The following is a 26,304-nucleotide window of genomic DNA, read 5'->3' as shown; positions in this document are numbered from 1 at the left end:
TACTCGACTTCTGATAAGGATCAGGTGGGAGAAGAAAAAGTAGGGTGGAAGGAAGTGTGGGAGGCGGAAAAAAGAGAGTCAGGTCCGCACTTGCGGCGGCAAAAAAAGGGGGTGGCAAGTTCAGTGTCGTTACAAGATGCAGCCGCGGGTGGTAAACCGCAAAGTCAATTTAAGGTGAATGAGTCAATAATGAGTTTTAATTCTTATGTGGGTAGGATGTCACGTGGGTACCGATGTTTTTCACAGTGTCTGAGAGTGCTAATAAGGCTATTACTGTGGGTTTGTACTGAATAAAAGAAGTTGACCGCTAATCTTTTAATATACTCTTGAATAAATTCGATTTGAAGGTCTGTGTGAATGTAGATGTTTGGAATATACCAAGGAGCATTGATAATTTCTTGTAGAATTTTATTTTGTAGAATTTGTAATTGTTTAATATTGGTTTTAGCTGCATGTCCCCAGATTGGAAATGCATAAAGGAGGGCTGGGCGAAGTATGGAGCGATATAGAATTAATTTGTTTGTAGTAGATAAGTTGCTTTTTCTACCAAGAAGAGGTCACATAGTAGCTGTGGTGATTTTAAATTTTTGTACTACGGACTGGAAGTGGGTTCTGAAGGTAAGTTTTTGGTCAAGGGTGACTCCAAGGTATTTGGTTTCATTAATCCAGTCTATTTTTTCGTCAAATATTTCAGGAGGTGGAGGATAGTATTTAATGCTTCCTTTACGGAAAATTATTGTCTTAGTTTTATCAGTGTTAATTTTAATCCTCCAAAGGGTGAGCCATTTTTCCAGTTTTATGTGATAGTTTTGGAGTTGGTTTCTTACGGCGATAACTGTGCAGGCTCTAGTAAGTATGGCGGTGTCATCGGCAAAGAGTGCAAGATGAAAAGAAGGGCCTTTAGGGATGTCTTGTGTATAAATATTAAAAAGGTACGGCGAAAGTGCCGACCTCTGTGGGACACCAGCATTGATTACTCTGGTGGTTGAGTAAGCAGTACCGATTTTGATTCTGAATGTTCTGTTGCTGAGAAAAGAGGCTATTAAGCGAATAAAATGATCCGGAAAATTGAGAGTGATTAGTTTGTAAATAAGGCCTCGATGCCATACCCTGTCAAAAGCTTTCGCGATATCGAGGAATATAGCACCGGTAGGAAGCTTGCAGTTGTAGCCTTCAGTGATAATGTTGATAACTCTAAGAAGTTGGTGGCAAGTGCTATGATGATTACGAAAACCGAATTGTTCTTCTGGGAGAAAATTCATAGAAGGGTGAATTTTTTGCATGTGGAAAAGTAGGATTTTCTCAGTAACTTTAGACAGATAGCTATGTAAACTGATAGGGCGATAGTTCTGTGGGAAGCTTGGAATTTTGTTGCGGTTTAGCAAAAACAATTATTATAGCTTGCTTCCATGAGTTAGGAAAATGAGCGAATTTGATAATGTTGTTGATTATTTTACTTAGGTAGGTAAGGGCTTTGATCGGAAGATGTTTCAGTGCTTTGGTCGAGATGCCATCGTGCCCTGTTCGTTCGTAAGTATCGTGCCCTGTTCGTTCGTAAGTATCGTGCCTTGTTCGTTTGCCGTTTGCTTTCTTCGTTTGTAAGGTGCTGATGGTGTTGGCAACGATTGTTGGAGTAGTCATGAAAGTTGTACGGAGCAGGAGTATTAAGTAAGTTATTGACCACCAGGCTGACCCGTTGAATATGGTTATTGTGGTACGGAGTGGGATTAAGAGTGAATATATCTTCCATATAGTCCGCAAAAGATTTAGCTGTATCTTCTTCTGTATATGAAATTCCACTAGGTCCATAGATAGATGGGATAGGTTTATAAGGTTTCTTGAATTTGCGGGAAATGTCAAATAGGGAATTGTCCTCTATAGCTAGGCTATTTAAGAAATTGGTCCATTTTTGGTTTTTGAAGTTCTTGATTCTTCTGTTGATTTCTTTTTGCATAGAGTTGAGTTCGCGTTTGAGTTGTGGATCCCTGGTGGTTTGCTTTCTTTTACGCATCCGGTTTTTCTCTTTAATACTATTTCTTATATCGGCAGGCAGGGTAAGGAAAGGCTTGTTCACATAAAAAGTATTGGTGGCTTCCTTTAAAGCAGAATTGACGCAGTTGGTAAATTTTGAGACTTCGTGTTCTAAATCTTCTTTGTTGTTGATGCATGGGTTATCTTTTATGGAGTTATTCAGAATTTCAGAGTATTTGATCCAATTTGTAACTCCTATACTTCTGTCAAGTGAGGGGAGGTATTCATTAATGGAGATTTCAAATACAATGGGGTTGTGGTCGGAAGACAGGGCTGAAATTACAGAGATATTGCATCTGTTAGTAATGTTATTTGAGATGAAGAAGTCAATTGTGGTGGCGCTATTATACCCGTAATGGGTGGGCTTGTCTAGAGCATGAATGAGTATTTGATTGAATTAGTTTAAATATGTCATTTCCTTTATTGTTAGCCCGTCCTCGGTTCCAGCAGGGGTGTTTGGCGTTGAAGTCCCCTCCGACAATGGTAGAAGTATTAGAATTAAGGAGGTGAATCAATTCTTGTGCGCTGGGATTATTATTTGGTGGGATGTATATATTAGAAATTTTGAACTTTTTATGTTCTATTACAATTTCTATTGTGTTACTTTCGAAAGTGGTGCTGGGATTAGAAATTTGAGAGTGTTTTATGCTCCTTTTAACAAATGTGATGATGCCACCGCCTCTTCCTGTCTCACGATCCGTACGGTAGGTGTTATAATTAGTATAAAGTACTTTGAGTGCTGGTCTAAGGTGAGTCTCTTGCATGAGTATTACGTCAGGTTCAATTTCAATAATGAGGTTGGATAATTCATCTTTTTTTATGGTAAAGACAGTTTGCGTTCCAGTAACTTGTTTTGCCAGCCGGTCAGCCCTTCCATTTCCTAGATTGCCAGTGTGGCTACGCACACGTAAAAAAGATTACATGACCACCTTTATTATTAATTTCTTTAAGAATCACACGAGAAGTGACAATTAATTATCACAGGAGAAGATATTCATAAGAGAACATAAGTATGAAAGAGAATCAGTGCAAATAAGAAAGTTACCATTTAACGAACTATAATTAGATGTTCACTTCATTCATTCATTAATGCAAGTAATTCAGCTTGGAAAATACTGTATTCATTATTATTATTATTATTATTATAAGGGTACAGCCACGATCCTCCTAGCCGGCAAAAGCCGGCCGGCCGTATGATTAAAAAATGGGACTAGCCGGGAAAAATATATATATATATATATATATAAGAAAAAACAAAAAAGTCCAAAATCTGAGTCTCAGGTGCAGAATTATGATTCTATCTTTGTTTGTATTTATAATTTTCATTATTATCTCTGTGAAAATTTTTCAAATTTGAATAGTTCCTTTTAAAATCTTCCTTAACCTTTTCCCGTGGGCTATAGAGTCCAATTTCGAAAGTATTTTGGCCATTTAGTCACTCATTTTAACTGAAAGGAACAGAAAAACAAATCGACAGAGTATTGCACTTCCTAATCCATATTAAGGAGTAAATTTTAAATCTCCATAGTTTACTGAAATTTCTTGAGACACATTTAAAGTAGTCAACGTGCGGGACATATATGTCCCAGCCCCCGGGAAAAGGTTAAAATTCTTTCTATATTTCCCTCTTGCACTCCGGGTAAGCGTACATTCATCGACGAAGTGCCTGGTGTCCCCAAACTTGTCACATATTAAGTATATATCATTATTCTGTAGATGGAACCGATTAAAATAAACCGGGAAACGCCCATGATTAGTCAGTACCCAGAGCTTAAATTGCGTTGGAGCCCAGCTCCGGTACTTCTCAGTTTTCGAGATAAATTATAATTTCAGCCGGAGCGCACGGAGCTGTAAATAAAAGGGCTCAGGCACTTTTTTATGCAAGTGAACCACAATTTTAGCACAAATTTTGTTTTAATAGTAAACATGTCTTAAAAATCCGATTCTAACATCTGAATGCAAGCCTCTCTTTCCATCGCACTCAAGCCTTGCACAGAGGATGAGACTTTTAAGGAAAGAAAAGCCCCCAATTATATGTCAAAGGCCTTATTCTCCAGGATATGCAATGAATTTATGAGAGCGGGTAAATTTTGTATTCCTTAAAGAACTAAAAGTGACACGCTGGTCGTGCACGTTCCATGCTAGTGACTTCCTTCTGCAGAGCTGTAGACTTTCTGAATGATGTAACCAAACGGGGCATCACTGCTCCACTTGTACCGAGAAGTCTTATATTTATTCTCACGTTGTATTCAGGAAAAGTAAACAGGGAAAATTTCTGCTTGATGGCTAGAACTATATCGACAGGGCATTGTGATCAGGAAGTCTTGAATTCTTCCCTCTTTATCTTCAAAGCTAAAATTTTCAGTTAAATTTCTTTCCATACTCTCATACTCTTTCTAGAATTCTCACTATTCTATCATTTTTCCTTGGTGTGCTGGGAAAAAAAAAAAAAAAAAAAAAAACAAAAACAAGACTGATGTTGTCTGTCATCCTTTGGAATAGTACATTTTATGTATAATCAGGGCTTAAACTCAGACGGAGATCGACTGAGCTGCTTCTTAGCATCTAAGTGGAATTGTAATTCCAGACGATGCCTCAAATAAGACGAGATCCGACGCTTTTTTTTCTGTTTAACTATTCAAAATTGATTTAATAGTTTATTAGATTTCTCTTTCTCTTTATATTTTTCTTAATTAAAATTTATTATTTAATTAATTTAATTGAATTAGTTAATTTAATCAAATTAATATTAATCTTACTTTAAATTAATTATTTAATTATTAGCTATTTTATTTATTTATTTATTTATTCTTTCCTTCCTCACAGTCTTCCATAGGGCTCCACCACTTCTAATTTTATAAATTAAGCCCTCTCAGTACCTGATCTATATGAACATTATTTATAATATTCAACTTCTTGTTTAACTTTATGTTTTTCATTAACTCATTTTGCTTATTAGAAGACTTCCAGCAAAAATTCCATTCTGTATAAATCCAGTTTTCCCTTTCAGCAATGGTCTTATTTCTTGAATCTTGGATATCAAATTTGCATTCCAGTTCAGAACCATGATGAAAAACGACATAAGCTAGCCCAACTCGATAATTAATTTTACTGCCATTTGTATAACACAACTTCGAAATTATCTTCAATGGAATTGCCATAAACTACCTGTATAGTTTGAATTGGCAAACGATCAGCATGGAGAGGAATATCCTCAAACAGCATCTTGATACCGAACGTAAATTTGCTGATGGTATCTTTAAACTTTTTGCCATATAAAACACGAAGATTAATCGGAAGAAACCCTGAAATTGAGATACAGCCTTCATTAGGTAATTTTTCTGTAGCCACGCACAACTCTTAGCAAAATTCATCTTTGAATTCTGTGATGAATACTGGAATTAATCTTCTTCTTTTTTAAAGCTGTTATCCACATTTTAGAAAGGAAACTATACCCTGTTCATAAATCATACCAATATTATTATACTATTTCAAACCAAAAGTATTGCGAGAGTCAAGATTAAGCCCTGTGACTATATTTTCCTTTTTTTTTTTTTTTGGATAAATGCATAATATGATTTTTTTTCAGCTAAATGTATTATCACGATGTTTAATTTCATTCACCATTTTGAGTAAAATATTATCAAAATGCAATTGCTGGTTTGTACAATTGACACGTTTTCTTTTAATTATCATAATTTTAGATTTATTAGCATTGAAATTGAAGTTCTTCTCTCTAGACCAATCTAAAACCCTATTACGAGCGCTCTGAATCATATTAAAAAGAGTATCAGGACACTTCCCTAACAAAACAAATCAATGGATCGTCAGAAAAAGGAATTTTTTTACAGACCGGGCAATCTAAGAGTCCTGTGAGAAGATCATAATAAGATTCCACAGTAAGGGGTTTAGAAACCTTGAGGGCAACCGCTTTCCAAATTGTGGGAAGAAGAAACAAGGGAGAGCAATGCCGAACTGTCACAGAGAAAATCTTAATAAGGCGAAAAATATTACGCAGAACACCAGCTTTGCTTAAAAAGGCAAGTATACCAGGCAACCAGGTATGGTAAAAAACACATTTGATATCAAGGAACACTACAACTATAGGTAAATTCCTCTCTTACCTTCATCCACTATGTCTTTCAGGTACAGAAGAGAATCTTCACAACTCTTATGAGGACTATAACGAAACTGTACTTTAACAGTTTTTTTATTATGTAGGAACCAGGTAATTCTATTAACAAACACTTTTTCCAGGCACTTTCCTACGATAGGAAGATAACAAATGCATATCAAATTATCTAAATGCGGAATGCGAATACCACTTTCCTTAGGGATTAAAATGACATTTGCTCTCTTAATCAAGTAATTTGCCTGAAAACATCTCAAATTATCTAAATGCGGAATGCGAAGACTACTATTTTTATGGATTAAAACAGCATTTGCCCTCTTAATTAAGTAGTTTGCCTAAATTTCATGGTAAACAAAACTATATAGATTCTTTTTTCTTAATTATCTTCCCAATTGCTCATATTCATAATTGTTAATTTCCTATAACAAAAACTACAGGATGTCTCTTGAAATTTAATATACACCTTTCACAACTCTATGGTTAGACCCATCTCACTTTATGTTTAGTCAATCTGGGCAACTGAACATCTACAAACGATAAAAATTTCAGATGTCCGCAAAATAATACCGCAGAATAATATGTTATGTGCCGTTTAAAAGAGCCATTATCCGCTCATACTCTTTCAGTACAGTTGGGTTTAATATAAAAAGCAGTGATAAGCAGTAGATATTCAGTAGTGGTCAATGCAATTAAGTCACACTTATGGAAATGAATGATAAAGTATAGCAAATACCTAATGCCAGCAGCCCCATTTGACCTAAACTGCTTGAGGACTTAAATGCGCCAGATGGCACTTTTAGTGCTTAAGTTATTTGGTGCCTGTATGAACTTTTTGAGCACTTTTCATGAACAGTTGCAGTGAAAGAACTTATATCGATTCCTACTGATATCTATTGATTCTGCTTTCTTCCGTGAATACCCCAACAAAACTGCTAGCATTCTCAAAAATCTATTCAATAATATCATTTTGTATCTGTACAAAAATATATAAGAGACCTAGGAGATCATTTCAACAATGAACGAGTAGATAAAATTTCTTCTGCGCCTTAACAATCCTTCTGTTCTTTTAAAAGGCCCTAAGACATTAATCATCCTAATTAATACTGAGCTGCAATCGTTTTGAGAATTATGTTCATTTTTATTCCACTGTAAGAAAAATACATGCATAAAGAATTTTCCTTCAGAGTTAATGAACTTGCTAATATCAATGAAATAAATGAAAAATTCATGCATATTATAATATTTTTGACCTTGTATAAAGAGCTCAGCCCCCCAAAAATCATACTAATTTCTCGTTTTTTTTTTCTCGCTAAAATAAATTATAGAATTCTGAGCAAGTATTCTTCTTACAATATTCCAATTAAAGCAAAGCATTTTATATTACGTGCGTGCGTTAACCATGCTGACATCTGAATTACTTCATGCTTGTAATTCAGATTCTAGTGTGGCTAAAGCACAGCACTCTTCGGAACTTGGCAATAAATGGATATGCAGTTCAGATACTTGCACCATCAAGACATACCTGGGAAACATTGTATATTGGGATCTCCAGTCAGAGATGATTGACATGTGCATATAGGATGGTGGTTGTCCACAATGCACTTAGCTCCTATTCCACACACATCAGGATATGAACAAGGATCCTGACACTGTCTATTTACACATGCAGCATTATATGGGCAGTTTTCATTCGTTCGACAACCATCTAAAGAATGAAAGAAAAATACGCATGTCATAACGAAATTCCAGCTGAATACTGAAAGTTAATGAAATCATTTAAAAATGGATGGAATGTGAGTATTTTCATTAAATCCGAGAGCTATCCTTACCAACACAGCTTTGTGATTCACAGATTTCGGAAGAACGGCAGTCTGAGTCTTGCAAACATTCTACCCTTTTTCTTGGAGCTGAAAGTAAAAATAATAAGCACATTTTATTTCTTTTTAACGCAAGGATAAGTGTCAATATAAACATAAGATTTTGAGAATATAGTGCGCCTATTTGAAAACGAGATTGATTATATCAACAGAAAAAATTATCCGAAAGCTGGAAATTGGAAACGAAATACAGCTTCTTAATGAATGAAGTGTTATTATAAAGGTCGCATGTCTGGGTTACTGGTTTAAAGAGCAAAATGAATCAGACCAAATACATGTCGTGTTACTACGTTCTGTCGTATGATTGCAGTCAATGGGTTACACTCAGCTTTCTTAAAGATCATGGTTACATGTAACAAGACAAAATATCGATATAACTCTAAAATGAAATGGCAAATTCTCATGAGGATATCTATAAATGCTACAAAATCCAGCAAATTCTTCATTTGGAATAATAATCAAACAGTGCTCACCTACTACAACAGCAAACCAGTTATGTATTAATTAGACAAACTGTTACAGCACTAATTAGACAAACTGTTACATCTACATTTTACTTACATGTATCTATGAAAGAATACTGGACAGAACAGGATGCCGATGGAGTTTTTAAGTTAGGATAACACGCTGTAACACAAAGTTCTCACCATTCAAGAGTTTTTGGTAAAAAAAAAAAAAAAAAAATGCATCAACATTTTGTTATAGCTTGTTAACTGTTTGATTTTACTACTATTAAACTATTTTTTAAATTTACAGCATAATTTCAAAGATTCTGTTTTGGTGATATACTCACCACCAAAAAGCTTTGATGAATATTTCAAACACGATTTTTTTTATTGTTTGACAACAATCATTTCTAGCTCTTCATAAGCAGCATACATGCTTCACGAATCTTTAATTTTTTCAGTCTGCCTCAATCTCGTATTTTAAATTGTCGCATCTAACATTTAAAACAGGGGAAACATAGAGAACAAAGCACAACAGAAATTGGACTTACTCTCTTTACAGTAATCATTCGGATTTCCTTCAAATCCAGGCTTGCATGTGCAGTAAGGTCGATGCACGATCGGTCTACAGTCTGCGTTTCGACCACAAGGGTCTTGTACATCGCATGGATTGACGCAGCGACTGTTGACACAAGCTTTGTCAAATGTGCAGTCAGAATCCGTTCTGCAACCCACTATAAAATAATAATAATAATAATAAAGATTGATACACAAAAATGTGAAACTTTTGTTTCGTAATGCCAAACAACGTGAAATTACCAAGTTAGAATGTGGTAGTATAAAATTAAAAAACTTACGTATGCAATTTCTGTTCTCACAGATTTCACCAGTGTGACAGAATGAATCTGATCGACATCCAGTAACAACTAAAGAATAACAAAATTGAACAAATTTATGAGCATATAATTGGTATTTCATTGTACGATCTAAACTTTGCTTGAAATGAGATACCAAATAAACAAAACAAAAGTTCTTGTTCTATGAGAAATTCTATAGTTTTCGACAAAATTCTATCTATTAACCATGCAGTGAAATGTTGCTCAAGATCTACACCAAATAATGATGGTAAAAGAAAGATTGCATAAATGTTATATATGCTTTCTTCAGTATCTTTTACCATTCAATCCAACCATTGGTTAACGTACGTAGGATAGTGCAGAAGTAAATTATAATAGAATATTCATTTTAATTGCTCCCATCAATACAATAATAATAATAATAATAATAATAATAATTTTGCAATTGTTTTTACGGTAATTTGGTTATCACACTTTTTTACATCCGATAAATATTCAAAAGAAAATCCTTTGGTTATTCATGGGGTCAAAAATAAAAGTTAAAAGCAATACTAATTTTACTTTAAAAAGAAATTAATATTTTTTTCTTAGTAAATTGTAACAACTACTTTAAATGTTTTTTTCAAAACTGTAAATCTTGCTTCAGTAGAATTAAGAATCTTCGGCTTATAAACTCCATTTAAAGAAATTATTACTATATTTAACACATGTATGTTTATATTTTGAGGTATTTAATTTAACTAAAGTCCAATTTCCTTTTAAGATTTATTTTCTTTAATTTCTCAATCAAATCGCTTCCATTTAAAATGTTAAAATTTATCGCACATTTACCTGAAATGCCAAAAATGTTAAATGACAGATTAAGAAGTCAACTAATTGCCCAAACCCCATTTCTCTGACCAACTGCGAACGTTTCAACTCTGGTAATACATTTGCAACACTGGTGCTGGACGTCAGTCGATAGGAAATGAGTCAGAAGAGAAAATCGCCTATAAATTTATTAAACTTTCCTAGTGGCAAAGAAATCTCAGGAACTGAAAAGGTTCAAAGGAAAGAACCATTTCTTTTAGAGTTTCTGCAGGATTTTGGAACGTAGACTTCGATTTATTGATGACTGTTGTATTTCTGAATTCTCATTGTGCAAGCTGAAATGTAACATCGGGTTAAAATTTTAGTTTTTGTTTTTAGCATTGAGAGATTTTAAGCGACTTTTATTTTGATAAGTCTTTAGTCTAATCAGTGAAGCTGAAGTTGCAACAGCAGAAAAATCTAGCCATTTGGTTGGCAGCTTGTAGAGTCCAATAGGTAAGTCACTGTATGAAACTGGAGTAGCAGGAAACTACACAAGAGAAGGGTTAAAGTACCCTTTATTAAATCTTTGAAAATTTACAATGCGTCAACTCGACGCTAACAAACTTCACCTCTGCTTGGGCGGTAACTGAATATCAAGTAACGAAACTAAAATTTTAAGATATTAACAAACGATAGAACTAGAATATAGGGCTCAGCGAGATCCCATAATTTAAACCCTCTTTGAAGCTAGTGGCAGTAAATACATGCAATTAAGCCACTTGAACCAGCAATAAACAAATGTATCTACGGCACAGGTAGTGGCTACAGCCTAACTCTCTCTTTTCTCCTACCGAAACTCGGCTTTTAAATACTTTCTTCAAAGTAGAAATTTGCATTCCTATACGCGCGCTACAAAATTTAAATAATCTGGCACTGACAATTAGAGGAATGAAGGCTTATGGGAAAGTTTAAAATAAAACTTTAACTTGTTAGTTAAAATAAATATAAATACCTACAAGCTTATAGATTGAATTTAAAATTAGGAAAGAATAGAATTTTGTAATACCTGCAAACTATATTACATGAAAGACATCAATAAATGAAAAAGAGGAATAGCTACAGATAAAAGTCTTACCAATGCAATGGAAATTTTCACAGACTTCACCAGGTGCACAGTCTGAATTGTGCTGGCATTCATCCCTGGCCTCAGGCTGACACTGGACTTTAGCATTTCCTTTGTATTCACCAGGACATGTACATTCAGCTTGATGGTTGGCGGCTCTGCACAAGGCTTTTAGACCACAAGCACCGGGACGGCAGGGTGTGTCACAGCGGCCTTGAATGCATGCCTTATCGTAAGGACAGTGCTCATTATATCGACAACCCTCTGCAACAAAACATTTGGAACAATGAGTTAATTCAAGAACTGAAATTAAATTTGCTTTAAAAAAAAAGGTGGTGTGATGTATTTAATTATGGCAAAGCACACTAGGGCTATCTGCCTAAGGGGAAGGATGCTTTCGTGGAGGACTTTCTAAGGGAAACTGGCTCGTATACACGTTACACATGGGGAAAACCACGAAAACGAAAACATGCAGCCAGCCCGTTCGCGGGATTCGAACCTCGGACCGAACTACCAGTGTTCAGCAACTTTACCGCTCGGCCGCTGTTGGGCCTTAAAAAAAAAAAAAAAAAAAAAAAAAAAAAAAAAAAAGTGAACATGACTATTGGGAATAGAAAAGATATTAGCTTTTAATTTTGTTATAGCATTTATACCTTTATTCTGAAAGCTGTCAAAGATGTTTTACTTATTTTGTTTAACGGCAAAATTTATACTTTCAGATTTAAACTTGTATTAATTAACTTTTTCAAACTATCAGAATATAGTAGGCGTACCATGAACTGTGACGATACTACGATACTAATAGAGGCCGTACTGTCGAGCAATACTGATATTGCGAAGCAACAGAAGACAACATATAGTCAAAATAATGGAATACTGTTCACATCACCAGTGCACAAGGTGCACCTGCTTCTACTCTTAGCAGTACCAATCAGTCACTACCAAAAATAGCTGCGCTAACTAAAAAATGGCAGTCAGATACTGGCAACGAACGAACGTTTAATTTCGTGATACAAATAACTTTACTTATAAATGTGATTCTAAATATGCAAACGGCCACCGCCTACAAAATAGCGATTAATATCAGAAACTCAAGGAAAAACCCAATTTGATTGGTAAATATTTTTTAATTCAAAAGTAAGGTAAAGTATAAACTAATATGTTAAATCAGTATCAATTGGAAAAATAGTATTTATTTACTTCGGCCCATCCTTCGCCACATTTTGCTAGAAATATGTCCCTTCAGTAGATGAAATAAAAATGAATAACAACAGTAAAGGAAATAACAGTTGTAACGAACTTTGCTGAATGACTAATTTAATAATCAAACTCAAAACTTACCCAGGCAACGTGTGCTGATACAAATTTTTCCAAGTTCACAATCATTGTCCACATGGCATTCGACTTGAACTACAAATAAACGAGGGAAAAGAAATATATATTAGGCATTTGTATTTAATAAATCTAAAGCTAATTGAAAACATTAATTATGAAATTTGCCCCATTACTCGTCTCTACATAGTGAATTGAAATTTCTTCTGTCGATATTAATAGGAAAAGTTGGGGTAATGATACATAATCATCTCATGCACAAACAACTATTTAATAAAGAAATTAAAATTAAGAACTTTAATTAAAAGGTTTAGCGCTTAAGCAGCTGAGAATGAAAATTTAATTTTTTAAAAAAATATAATTTTTCACATTAAAAAGATTATACTATCTCGGAAGGTGAAAAATTGGAAAATTACTAAATGTTGTTACTGGAAAATTATTTATTAAGTAAACAGAAAGCATTTTTATTATTAAAAGAAAATTGTTTAAAAAGTTATGATGAACTACATATTAATTATTAATTATTCATAGTCTAATGTTTAAAACAGACTCAGGTAATTATTTAAAACATTAATCAGGAACAATTAAGGAGTTCTGAAAACGTTATGTTACAAAATGTTATTCTACAGCATGAAAATTATCCTGTTAAATTTTTAAATAAAGTGCCTAATTTTAGGGAAATTATTAATTTTGGCTGGTGTTTATCGATTTAACCTCTTCTGCAAATTCAACGGCAGTTTCTGCGAAATGACATCTTTCTAAGCTTGCATTCCGAACTGAGAGAAAAGAAGGGAAAAAAATCGGCAGCCGTACGCCAAAGCCTGGGTTCAGTTCTATTTCATGCCCAAACTCCTGCAGCTCATTCCTGTGCCACTTTTTCATCCGGTTCTGAATGGCGATGCTCGGTCTAGTATAACAGGTCCATGGTTCGAATACCGGAGAAATCATAGATGTTTGTAACTGTATAGCGTCGGTGCGGCATGGCGGCACTCTAAATATGCGGCGAGCCTAAATTCCTCTCGTGTGGATTGTGGAAGGGGAGAGGGGTGCTGTCCTTCAAAATTGGGGTGGAAAATAGATGTCCGACCTCTCTTCAGAGTAGGCTCTGGCAACCATTGTTCCATGGACAAGACAACAACAACAACTAGAGGACGCTCAGTTTTCCGTGTTTCTTTTTTTTTTTTTTTTTTTTTTTTTTTTACACACTCTCACGCACGGCGGGCGTGGACACTGCTACGCACGAATAATCCACAGCCGAATAACTGAGAGTACACTGTATTTATTTCCGTTGTTTATTTGATTTTATACATTATTTTTCTTACGCAGATGATAAGGCGCAAATTCACTATTTTTTTACCGATCTTACGTCTTCTCTTAAAGACTGTAATATTTAAGTTCTTTTAATTTTATAACTAAAGTGTTTGTATTGGATCTGTTTATAAGCTTTATATGAATTAATATATTTTTATTTACAGCACAAAGTTCCCTCAATGCGCGAAGTTCCCTCAATTTCTTCTTTTAAAAATCAAGGCATGTGAGCTTAAATGACCTCTGCTAATTGCAGTGTAACAAAAATGGTATATTCAAAGGCATGTTCAAACGCTTATTTACTCAAACATTATTCGTTTCTAGTGGCACTTACCTGCTCTACATAAAACTTTCGGATCTCCGGAGTGATCGGGTGGGCAACGACACAATGCTGCGTGGTTGATGGCTTTGCATTCGGCATTGATGCCACACTTTCCTGGCTTGCACGGATTCTGACACTGGTTCTCGAAACACTCTTGCGTAAAGCCACAATCACTGTGACTTCTGCAGCCATCTATCGAAATACAGGTAGCGGAACGTTTTATACATGCATGTGATCCATAAATAATTAGTACAGCGTGCAAAAATCAATTAGCTGACATTAGAGGCGGACGGAACTAGCCTGACCGGTGCACTCAACTTATATAAAGGCAAATTATGCTTTTGTTCGCCAAAGCACACGGGCAGCAGCCTGGCATTATTATGAAGTTTCGTTTATACCTTGAAAAATGCAACCTTCACTAAGATACCGGGACGTCATGAGAGGGGATCTAAGTGAATAGTCGTCAAATTGAATATAGATGCCGGCACATTTTGTGAAACTTGACTATTTTTTGCCAAAGATACGAAAAATGCACGGAACCTTTATGAAGTTTGGTTTATACGACAAAGAATGCACCTTTACTGGGGTTTCTAAATACGGAGACATCCAGAGGAAGATTTAAGTGAACAGTCACTGATTTTCATAAAGGTGCCGGCATCATTTTAGAGTTGTTGGGGATGGCGGAACATAAAATTTTTTCACTTTTATGCCATGGAGTAAAGAATCAGGTCCATCAGTTATGATTCTGCGATGAGCTAACGACGACAGGTTTCATACGTCTACCAGTAGTTTAGCTTTCGAATGTTTTAGTTTTAGTGTCATGAAATACCTTTCTTCCGATGAGTTTACTGCTTTTAGTTGGTGGAATCCTGCATTTATGATTATTGCTATCAAAACCTCGGGAATTCTTTCGAATTCGTGATTTCCGTCCGTCTCTGGCTGACATCATTTTATTTCTTAAAAACTAGGTTATGCCCCATTCCAGGTTTTCCCAGTTGAGGCCTTTTTTAAAAATCGTGCCATTTCAGCCTCCCTCGGTGAGATGGGTAAAAACGATTCCAATTTCAGCCTATGCATAAAGTGACTCTTCAACCTGTAAATTTTAGACACTGCTTAAATAAAACATTAATAGCAATCGTGGTTATACTTAAATAGAGAACAAGACATTTTTAAAATTTGAGTATGATACAGTATTACTGTCTTCTTGAAACATAATTCTAAGTACTGAAATTGAAATATTGAAATTAAAATATCACATCGAAGCAAAAAAATGACGGAAATTCGGCTAGTATTAAATCTGTATTAAAAATATAATGTTCTGAAAAATCATGAAAATCGCGAGTGGTACTACTATTATAGCTTTAAAAATGTGGTTTTCATACTAGGAAAGAACGTTAAACCATATGTAGAGGAATGTGTTGCTTATGACCATGCGCCTAACTGAGTTATTGTATGATGTTCGAACAAAGAATATGTCTAATAATTAAGACACAATAACACGCCGAATAAATACAAATTCAGAAGTCAAACAACAAAAATCAGCGTTATATTTACAAAATTTTCACAGGACTAGTTTCGATGGTTTTACCGAACCACCATCCTCAGCTGCAAAACCGCAAATGAACAAGATAGGAAATAATGATTAGATAAGATAAGAAAGCCTGGACAAGAATAAGCAAGTGGCGCCATCTGTAGGTGAAACCAGAACTAAAACATAATTTCTTTAAAGGCCGAAGGCAAATTTGGATTGGAATTAGGATCGTTAACTAGAACAGAAAGATTTTTATGAATGTGAAATGCATCTAGAAAATCCAGTTCTCTAATGGAAGATGTTTTTTGAATAATTTTGGCAGCAGAAAAATTGAAAGTGTGATTTTCGACCAACAATGTTGAGCAACAGAAGACTTCTGTGTTTCCTTTTTTCTAACATATGCCTCATGTTCCTTGACGCGAAATTTTAAGGCTGTCTTAGTTTGGCCAATGTAAATTAAACCACACTGGCAAGGAATCCTATAAATACCACAGGAATTCATATCTGGAATGGGGTCCTTGAGTATGGAACTCGGAATTTTATTGATGGGAGAATAAACAACCCGAAAGTTAAATTTCTGCAAAATATGTGCAACTTTATAGCTAATTGATGGAAAGAAGGGAATGACAACAGAATTTTTATAATCTCCTAAAACAAAAGTGTGCCTTTTAGTGTGTTGATATGAGAATTTTTTAACTGCTTGATTAATAATGTTGGGTGAAAAGCCCCTGTCAATAGCTATTGCTTTTAAATAATTTAGTTCTTCATCAAGGGATAGTTTGGAGGAGCAAACTTGAAGAGCACGAAAACATAGGAATAAAATGAAGCTAACTTTTGTTTAGTCGGATGGCATGATTTAAAGTGTGGTGGAAGGCAAACGGATGAAGGTTTACGGTAAACCGTAGTACTGAAGTTGGATGTGTTACGAGTGACCAGAATGTCGAGAAACGGAAGAGAATTGCAAGTCTCAAGTTCAAAAGTGAACAGCATAGCAGGATCAATAGAATTCATTGTTGAAAGAACTTTATTTAAATCATCTTTATTACCTTCAAACAGGGTAAAAGTATCGTCTACGTAGCGGAATTATGCCGGGAAGTTTAAAGTTTCAAACAATTTTGATTCATAATAATGCATGTAGATATCAGCCAGGATGGGACTCAGGGGGCTTCCCATGGCTAATCCGTCAGTTTGCTTGTAATATTTATTTTGGAAAACAAAATGTGTTTGTTTCAAACAGAGTTGAGTGAGAGAAATTAGCTCGTCAATTTCGATGCAAGAGAAATGAAATTCGCGAAGTCTGGTTTCTAGACATCTTAATGCACCCTCCACTGGGACATTGGTGAATAATGATTTTACATCAAAAGAAACCATGAGTAAATTACTAGGAGAAATGTTTTTAACCTTTTTCACAAACTCTATTGAATTTTTTATGGTGTAAATGTTATTGTCTAATAGAGTGGAAAATCTAGAAACTAAATATTTAGCTAATGGATACGAGGCAGTACCTAAATTTGATACAATAGGGCGGAAAGGAATACCACTTTTATGAATTTTGGGAAGAGCATATAATCTGGCACAATTCGCAACAGATGGAATAAGCGAATGTTTTAAGTTGCTTGAAATGATTTGCGAAGATTTGATCGCAGCTTTTTATTTTTGACAAATCCGAAGGTGAAGGATCTTTAGGGATCGGATTATATGGTCCTTCGTTTAAGAGTTTAGTGACACCATCGATGTAAGTGTTATCCACGACGACTATCTGGCCACCTTTGTCGGCCTTTGAAATGATAATATCCGGGTTAGAATGAATTTCGCGCATTGTAGCTCTTTCTCTCGCAGTTAGATTTGGTTTCAAAGGTTTATTATTGAATTTCACATTATGAGCGATAAGATGCCTAATCATTTCTTTCTGTGAATCTGAAACTTTACTGAATTTGAAAGCTTTTTCGATAGGAGCCAAAATCTTTGGAATCGAGGGTTTACAGGTTTGTGAGAAGTTAAAATTATATTTTAGAATTCTCTCTTGTTCTTCTGAAAGACTAACATTAGAAATATTAACTATTGGCTTGATATTTATAATGGGAAGACTTTTTGAACTACTTGAACTGGAAGACTGTAAAAGAAGTTTTTCGAATTTAACTGCAAGGGTGTTTTTATGACGGTTAACTGCATTCTCCGTTCTAGACCAAGACTTTTGTTCAAGGGCAGTGAATTTTGAATATGATTTAGCGAGTTCCAGATGAAGCTTATAGAGTTCATGTTCAATTTTGGATAATTGTTGACGTGTATCCCTTATGACAGACCGAAGTAAAGCAAGCTTGCAATTTAACTGAATTCTTGAAACGCGACTCGTAGGTTTTTGATTAGATTTGATTTGAATAATTTTTTACATCTACATTTAAGTAAAAAGTCAGGATGATTCAGGAATTTTTGCCGTTTCAGGCGTAATTTAGTGAAACGATTAACGGATGAGGGCATGATAAACAATGCAGAAAATCAAACTAAATTAACTAAGCAATAATAAAGCACACATAAAACAGCAGAAAAATCCCTCACTGAATTGAATAGAAAACAAAACGTTTGTAAGCAAAATGCATGAAATCTTACAAGCAAAGCACAATATCCAAATATACAAAACATAAACATAACTTGAAAATTGCAAAAAAGTACTTACCGAAACTCATGCAATCACAAAATGGCGGCCACACCACGTGTAAAAAAGAAGCAAAAAGTAAGCCTGTTTGGGGCTTCTATAATTAAGACACAATAACACGCCGAATAAATGAATTAGTATTTTAATTCAGAAGTCAAACAACAAAAATCAGCGTTATATTTACAAAATTTTCACAGGACTAGTTTCGATGGTTTTACCGAACCACCATCCTCAGCTGCAAAACTGAAAATGAACAAGATAGGAAATAATGATTAGATAAGAAAGCCTGGACAAGAATAAGCAGGTGGCGCCATCTGTTGGTGAAACCAGAACTAAAACATAATTTCTTTAAAGGCCGAAGGCCTTTAAAGAAATTTAACTTTCGGGTTGTTTATTCTCCCATCAATAAAATTCCGAGTTCCATACTCAAGTATCCCATTCCAGATATGAATTTCTGGGGTATTTATAGGATTCCTTGCCAGTGTGGTTTAATTTACATTGACCAAACTAAGACAGCCTTAAAATTTCGCGTCAAGGAACATGAGGCATATGTTAGAAAAAAGGAAACACAGAAATCTTCTGTTGCTCAACATTGTTGGTCCGAAAATCACACTTTCAATTTTTCTGCTGCCAAAGTTATTCAAAAAACATCTTCCATTGGAGAACTGGATTTTCTAGAGGCATTTCACATTCATAAAAATCTTTCTGTTCTAGTTAACGATCCTAATTCCAACCCAAATTTGCCTTCGGCCTTTAAAGACATTATGTTGTAGTTCTGGTTTCACCAACAAATGGCGCCACTTGCTTATTCTTGTCCAGGCTTTCTTATCTTATCTAATCATTATTTCCTATCTTGTTCATTTGCGGTTTTGCAGCTGAGGATGGTGGTTCGGTAAAACCATCGAAACTAGTCCTGTGAAAATTTTGTAAATATAACGCTGATTTTTGTTGTTTGACTTCTGAAAAAGAATATGTCTGCTGAAATAAATGTTCTTTATGAACCTTAATCTTCCCCACCAATAATAATGCAAGATTAAAAACAGAAAGGCTGAAATGTTACGATTTTTGAAGTTCTCCTCTAGACCTGAAATGACATCATATTTGTTGATTCATTCAGAAAGCCTGAATCGGAAAAGCCCGAAATTGGATATCACGGAAAATTGTTCTGTCACAAAATACTTACATAAACACTTAGTATCTTCACATATCTGGCCAGGATTGCAGTCATTGTCAGAGGTACAACCAGGTACGACTGTAAAAAAAATAGAGAAAGTAATTAGGGAAATGTTCTGAAATAATTTGCAACACTTCTTGACAAGATCTAAGAATTTGAAGTAATGCATGTTCATCCTTACCTGTGCATTTGCCACCAAGACATATTTGTCCAGGGTTGCAATCAGATTCTCTACGGCATTCAGGTCCAACTATAGAAAAGAGTAAAAATATACGTGAATATTGGAGTCTTCTCAATAACTTGATTGTATGGACTTTGCAAAATAATTTCTAACATTATGACACAGTCTAAAAATTACTTAGTGTATTTAAAAGAAACTGAAGCTATGTTTCGTGATGTGTGAACTGTATAATAAATTTTGAGCCGAAAAGGGACGTTAGTCCCTAATGGGATATTAGTTTCGAAACGGCATTTTGCGTTGAATCACTGAAAACAGCGTATCCCTTTTCATATTGTTGCCACCAAATATTATCGTCCTGTATTACATTTAAAGAAATTAAATAAAAGTATCTGCATAAATGCATGTTTGTTTCTCGCAGTGTGAAAAAACAATGGTACATACAGAAAGTATTCATTCATTTTTGTAACGAATTTGCAAAGCTTTATATACAAAAAACCTTAGATATATTCTCTAATGTGTTTAGTCTGATAGCCCTTTTGTTGAACTATCATATTGCATCTTGATTTCCAAGAGAAAAGTCTTTTTCTTGAAACATCAAGGTTGATTTTTATTCCACTCTTTTCACGATCTTCCAGAGTCCATCCAATATTTTGGGATGCCACTTATACAGAGCTTGTTTTAAAAGTCCAAATGCACAGTAATCCATATGAGACACATCATGCGATCTGGATGGAATGCGTCTAAAGGGAATAGCTTCAATTCCGGTTTCATGTCTCATTTTTTTAAAAAATACAGCAGTAGATTTAGAGGTATGGCTTGGAGGCTTATCTTGATGGAACTTAACACAGTGAAGTTTGTTTGGATGAAGAGATGGAACTTCTTTAAAAATAGGTGTTAAAACATATTTCTGATAGCAATTGGAATTAATTTTGATATTTTTTCTGTTTTTCTTATTTTAAGTTTTCAGTTATAAGAGAATCTAATAACAACTGTAAAAACTTTAGAAAAACTTTCCTTGTTGTCTCTAAACCAACATATTACGTCTTTTTCGGCAATAAATCGATCTTTTTCTATACAATCAGATAAGTATATCTAAGCCGCATCAATTATAACAATATATTTCCATTTCTCACCTGCCAAATCATTTTAATACAACAATCTGCGCATAGTCTTAAGTTGAGAAACATGTTTCGGCGTTATGCGATGAACGTCATGGTTTTTTTTTTTTTTTTTTTTTTGGTCTTGTTTTGATTGAAATAAGATTTTATCATTTTGTCCACTGTTCCAACAGAGATATTTAAAAAATTTGCCATAGCTGTTTAGAGGGTGGGGGCTGGATTTTCCTTTAAGGCATGAGATGCGAGATTTAGTAAGAGCTCTACGTACCTTTGTTGGGTATGCATTTTTTTTCCTTCTTCCCAGTCAGATGTAAACTTTTGACATTTCTTGCCTTTCATATTAATTATGTCACTTATTTTACGTGTAGAAATATTAAAACCATGTTTTCAAAATTTTTAAATAATTGAATAAGAGTATTTCTCTTCGGGCAGCGTAAAAATACATCTTTCAAACCGTTATTTATTTTTCAGAGACGTTTTAAAGGAACAAATATTTTTAAAGCTGCAGACAAAAATTAAACCTTATTCTAATTTGATGCCAGTGGCGCGTGTATTTAAAAATTAATATTTAAATCGATGGAGAAAAGTAAAATTATTACAAAAATGTGTGAATACTCTCTGTAGAGGCATCAGATTTTGAATAACGTATTCCTCCAATCTTCCAGTTCTGAATAGTATCAATTACTGAATAAGTGGTAAAGATATTACTGAGTTCTTTCTAGGAATCTGAGACATGACAGAAAGTTTAATTGTGACGATACCTAAATGTTTTTGTGCACACTAAAAGATCACTGACGTGCAGCAGCTGGAAGAAAGGACCCATTTTGTTTGTCATCAGATTAATCCTCTTTTTTTGGTAGTAAATCGATCATTGTTATTACTGATTACATCATTATTATTACTGATGTGGCATCATGGATTAGATATGTGTGTAGGAGAAATAATTCTGGAAAGATTTCAGGCAGTCGTATGATGTTTAATTCAGGAAGAATTTTTTCCATTAGCAACACAATAAAGGTTTCTGTATTAATTGCATTACCTTTGCAGAGATTTGAACAATTAGCAAAATCTGTACAGCTGATTTATTGATTAACAAGCAACCAACCGACATCTCGCAACAGCGTTTCATTGCAGGGCTGAACACAATATATTGGTTCACATAAAAATAATTTGTAATCTACGAATCTCTTTGTGAGACTGGCTTCAAAATAATAAACACTTTTGCTGCTAAGTAAAGGTCTACTTACTCGTTCTGCATTCGATCTGAGGATTTCCTGTGTAGCCAGGAAGACACGAACACTGCGGTCTGTGGCTGATGGGTTCACATCTGGCGTTTGGTCCGCAAGCTCGTGGGAGAGAACAGACTCTCTGGCACTGTGAGTTGTAGCAGCCTTCGTCCAGCGCGCAGTTCTCATCGCTGCGACAGCCAACTGAAAGCACACAAGTAAATAATTGTAAGAATACATCAATACAAAGCGTAACGCATTTTCTCAATAGCAAACTTCATTATTAAAAAATCCGCAACTGAAACGCGTACGCTAATGTGAAGTACAGATATATAAATTAAAGCGAATCCCCAGTGGTATTATATCAGTGAATTTTGGCATTATAAAATGATTGTAAAGCTGACCAATGTGAAAAGATTATAAAATACACATTTCTATGTTTTAGTTCGGTTTGACCTCAAGACGCATTTTGATATTAATTCCCGTGTAAAATATTCTGATGTTCAGTTTTGTTTTCACTTGATGTGAAAGACATGAGGAAGTGTGTGTCTTCTGCCTCCTTTAATTGCTTATTTCCAGCATGTCTTTACAGTAATGTAGAATATAAGGGACCATGGACGTCAAAAGAAAAGTGTTTTTGGAAGAACTGGAAGAAATTCTAGATTTGCACGTTTTCTGGAATAAATTTCAATAAGGAGAACGACGAGTTCGTGTTTTCTCAAAGTCCCAGAATTTCCGGAGAGTGTGAAAATTAATTTTAGATATAGTGAAAGAACACTAGAAAAAAATTATTTCTGAAATTCTTGCCTCAATGCCATAATATGTATCTGCTGTAACTGGAGGATTCCACAGGTTAACTATTTTTTTTTAATTCTTTAAATTTTAATACACACAAGAATACATTAAATTAGCCTTACACATGCTCTGAACGAGATAACATTAAATTACCGTTACAGTTTTACTCGTTTTAAACAGTAAGCTTGTAAGTACCACACAAAACTTACCAAAACATTTATTTCTCTGACATATGTGTCCCAACAAACAATCTTCATCACGACGGCACTCTACGTCATCTGGAAATTAAATAAGTTGAAATTAACCAATTGTAAAAGAAAAATTGCAAAGTTTAAGAAAGATTATATTCAACTAGTTATAAATTTTATTTTAATTAAAAAATAATAAAATTGAGAAAAATTTCAAACATCAACATTTTATATTTATATTTGAACAATAAATGAGAATAGACGAATTATATACCTTCACATCGGTTGTTAATGCACACTTTTCCTGGAGGACATTCAGCATTGCTGTCACATAAACCTTCAACTGAAAAAGAAACATTGCAACAACATGAACAAAAAGCACTGGTTACAGTTTGAAATTTAGTTTGATTCATTATGTAATCAGTACAATATTATTTCAATTGTATAACACATTTCTTATCGAAATGATATCTAATGGGCATCCAAATATATGACTCAGGAAAATTAAGAATATTTAACGGATGTCCAGAATATAACTAGTGGTCATCCGTTATATATCAACAACCAGGTTTAAAAAATAAGTTAAATACCGATATTGCATTCGCATATGTATTTATATATATATATAACGCCACATCACATTGCGACTAAAGTAGTCCTACTGGGACACAAATTGGACATCCATTAAATATCCATTATCAAGGTAGTTTTAAATTAATGTAAAGGAAACAAAATAAAGTAATATATATTTCATATATTATTGTAATTAATTAATACATAGTGGAAATGCTGACTTACTTTTTCTGCATTCGATGATGGGATTTCCTGTATATCCTAATGGACATGAACACTGAGCTCTATGAGCACTAGCTGAACATGTGGCCTTCACACCGCAAGTGTTGCTGAACATGCAAAGTTTTTGGCATTGCCGACTGATGCAAACCTCATCACTCAAACAACCCTGGTCTGATCGACAGCCGACTTAAAAAAAAAAAAAAAAAAAAAAAAAAAGAAAGAGAAGTAACATTAATATCGATATACACGTATAATAAACAAAATCAGTAGGCATACAAAGTTATGCTCTTCTCAACGCTCTAGTTCAACGACGTCACTTGACTTGAAGTTGGAGAAACGAATACGCGAGATTATATTTAGTTCTCTAAAGAGAGTAGTTGCTTTGAAGAAAACTATAACGTTTCTGTCAAAGATTTTTGGTCGGGAAGAGCAAACTTGTAGTACAGTAATCTTGGTAGTAAAGTTGTTATCGAGAACGAAAGCATTGCAGTATTAGTTTTATCAGTGCAGTCATAACATGAATAATCTTAATAACAGATACATACAGAAAATTTTAAGGTGATGGTGTAAAAAAGGAAAAAGAAAAGAAAAACCCCGTTCTACTGGACCAATTGACGAAATTTGCCTTTTCTCATTCCTCGAAAGCGCGATTTATATATATTAGATTTATAGTATATAGTTCTGAAGTAGGTATTCTGACACAAAATCGGACTTTTTCTGAAATGGCATATTTATTTTTTTTCCTTGCTAAAATTTATTTCTTTCTTGTCATGATATTAAAGATCAATGAATATTATAATGCAACTGAGGCTCTAAATAACGCCCTAAATTCCTGAGGATTTTTTAATAGAATGTAAATTCCGGTTTGGTTCAATTCTGTTTCGCATGATCAACTGAATCAGCAGCATAAAGCTTTATTAATTCAAAATAGTGTACTTATGGAGTCTGACTAATCCAACATGAAATTAGTTGGAGGGTTTTTTTTTTTTTTTTTTTTAAATGAAAGTTCTGTGTTTCCAGTAACAACTGCACATTTTAATTTGTGCCTAAATGAAATATTTACTTAGATCAAAATTATTAGATTTTGTTCACCCTTTTGCTGCCATCTGCTCGTCTACTGAACAGCCACTCCATTTTACTCTCAAAATCATTAAAAATTCGATAATAGTACCTGCAAATTAAATCATATAATTAAACAAAATTCGTTTGCTTTTAAAATAGGCTTATGGCAACGCGTTTGTTTTCTGTAGTTGCTGAGGATTTAACAGAAGTCCACTTCGTTTCGGATGTTAGTAATAGGATTATATAAAAATGTTATATATATTTCGGATGTTAGTAATAGGATTTATATAAAAAAAACATGCGTCTTTGGACCCAAGCTATACATGTTGTAATGTGACTTTATGTTCTAGTCAAAGTATTTTATTCTACTTTTTTTTTTCGGTTTTGATTATAGTTGCTAGAAAAACAGCCTTAAATTTCCTAATAACCTAGTACTTTTATAAGGAATAGAAAAATGTTTGTAGATAGTTGATTATAACTTTAAGTGAATAATACTTTTCAATGATACTAATATGAAACTAATTTTGCATTAATTGTTTTCTGAATGGAAAATTTCTGTACATAAATATGCTATTATTTGAATAAAAGTTTTAAATGTACACGGGTGATCAGGTATACGGACCAACAGCTCATATACGATAGGGGAACGAGGACTATATACCAGGCATTTGGTTATGCTAGATCTTTATGAATGGCAGCCATCACTCACATAGGTCTTACGGGCACAATAAATTAAAACACCCATTTCTGTAGCAAAATTTTATGTCTTAATAATACTTACCTAAACAGCGATAGTTCTGACAAATCTTGCCAGTTCCGCAATCCGTATCTATTATACACTCTACGCGCACACATTCCACTCTTGGGTCTCCAGTATGTTCTGGCAGACATGAGCACAATGGTCTGTGATTGACAGGCTGACACTGAGCTTTTGTACCGCATGCTGTAGGACTGGCACAAGGATTCAAACACTGGTTGTTGATACAAGCTTCTGTAAGAGGACACTCCCCATCTCTTCTACATCCAGAAATACACTGTCCATATTCACAAATGAAACCTGTCGGGCAACTCTTGTCACTCGTGCAAAAGACACTGCATCTCCTTTCCACGCACTTTTCGTTGTCCAGACACTCGTTGTCGCTGCTGCAAGTCACACGACAAATGGCATCTTCGCAGTATCTACCCAAACCACACCTGTCATCAGAGTTGCAACGTTCGATTTCTCGGTCACATTTGGTATTTGCGTCTCCGGTTAGTCCGGATGGACAAGTGCAGTGGACTAAGTGGTTGATGACGTCGCAGTTGGCATTCGTTCCACAGGCTGTTGGACTGTCACATGGATCTAGGTAACAAATAACAAG

The 26,304-nt window shown here is 34.5% G+C and overlaps 1 protein-coding gene across 1 annotated transcript in view; it reads right to left on the bottom strand.

Annotated features, from left to right (window-relative positions):
- The window catches only part of LOC118193205 (uncharacterized), a 343,543-nt gene that overhangs the window by 49,756 nt on the left and 267,483 nt on the right, over window positions 1-26,304 (bottom strand). The window contains exons 100-113 of the mRNA XM_085818627.1: window positions 25,725-26,285; window positions 23,885-24,067; window positions 23,361-23,429; window positions 23,108-23,176; window positions 22,125-22,307; window positions 19,760-19,828; window positions 19,588-19,656; window positions 14,233-14,412; window positions 12,600-12,668; window positions 11,271-11,522; window positions 9,344-9,412; window positions 9,038-9,220; window positions 7,993-8,070; window positions 7,686-7,868 (exon numbers count right to left, since the gene is read on the bottom strand). Coding sequence (XP_085674753.1) covers window positions 7,686-7,868; window positions 7,993-8,070; window positions 9,038-9,220; window positions 9,344-9,412; window positions 11,271-11,522; window positions 12,600-12,668; window positions 14,233-14,412; window positions 19,588-19,656; window positions 19,760-19,828; window positions 22,125-22,307; window positions 23,108-23,176; window positions 23,361-23,429; window positions 23,885-24,067; window positions 25,725-26,285 — 2,217 coding nt within the window. The remainder of the gene's footprint in view (window positions 1-7,685; window positions 7,869-7,992; window positions 8,071-9,037; window positions 9,221-9,343; window positions 9,413-11,270; window positions 11,523-12,599; window positions 12,669-14,232; window positions 14,413-19,587; window positions 19,657-19,759; window positions 19,829-22,124; window positions 22,308-23,107; window positions 23,177-23,360; window positions 23,430-23,884; window positions 24,068-25,724; window positions 26,286-26,304) is intronic.

Source organism: Stegodyphus dumicola, chromosome 1 (genome assembly GCF_044657685.1).
Source record: "Stegodyphus dumicola isolate Sdum_Otavi_A_Nest chromosome 1, ASM4465768v1".
In the NCBI taxonomy this organism is placed as follows: Eukaryota; Metazoa; Arthropoda; class Arachnida; order Araneae; family Eresidae; genus Stegodyphus; species Stegodyphus dumicola.
Note: the sequence above shows the minus strand (reverse complement) of the source record. Positions and strands in the feature narration are given on the sequence as shown.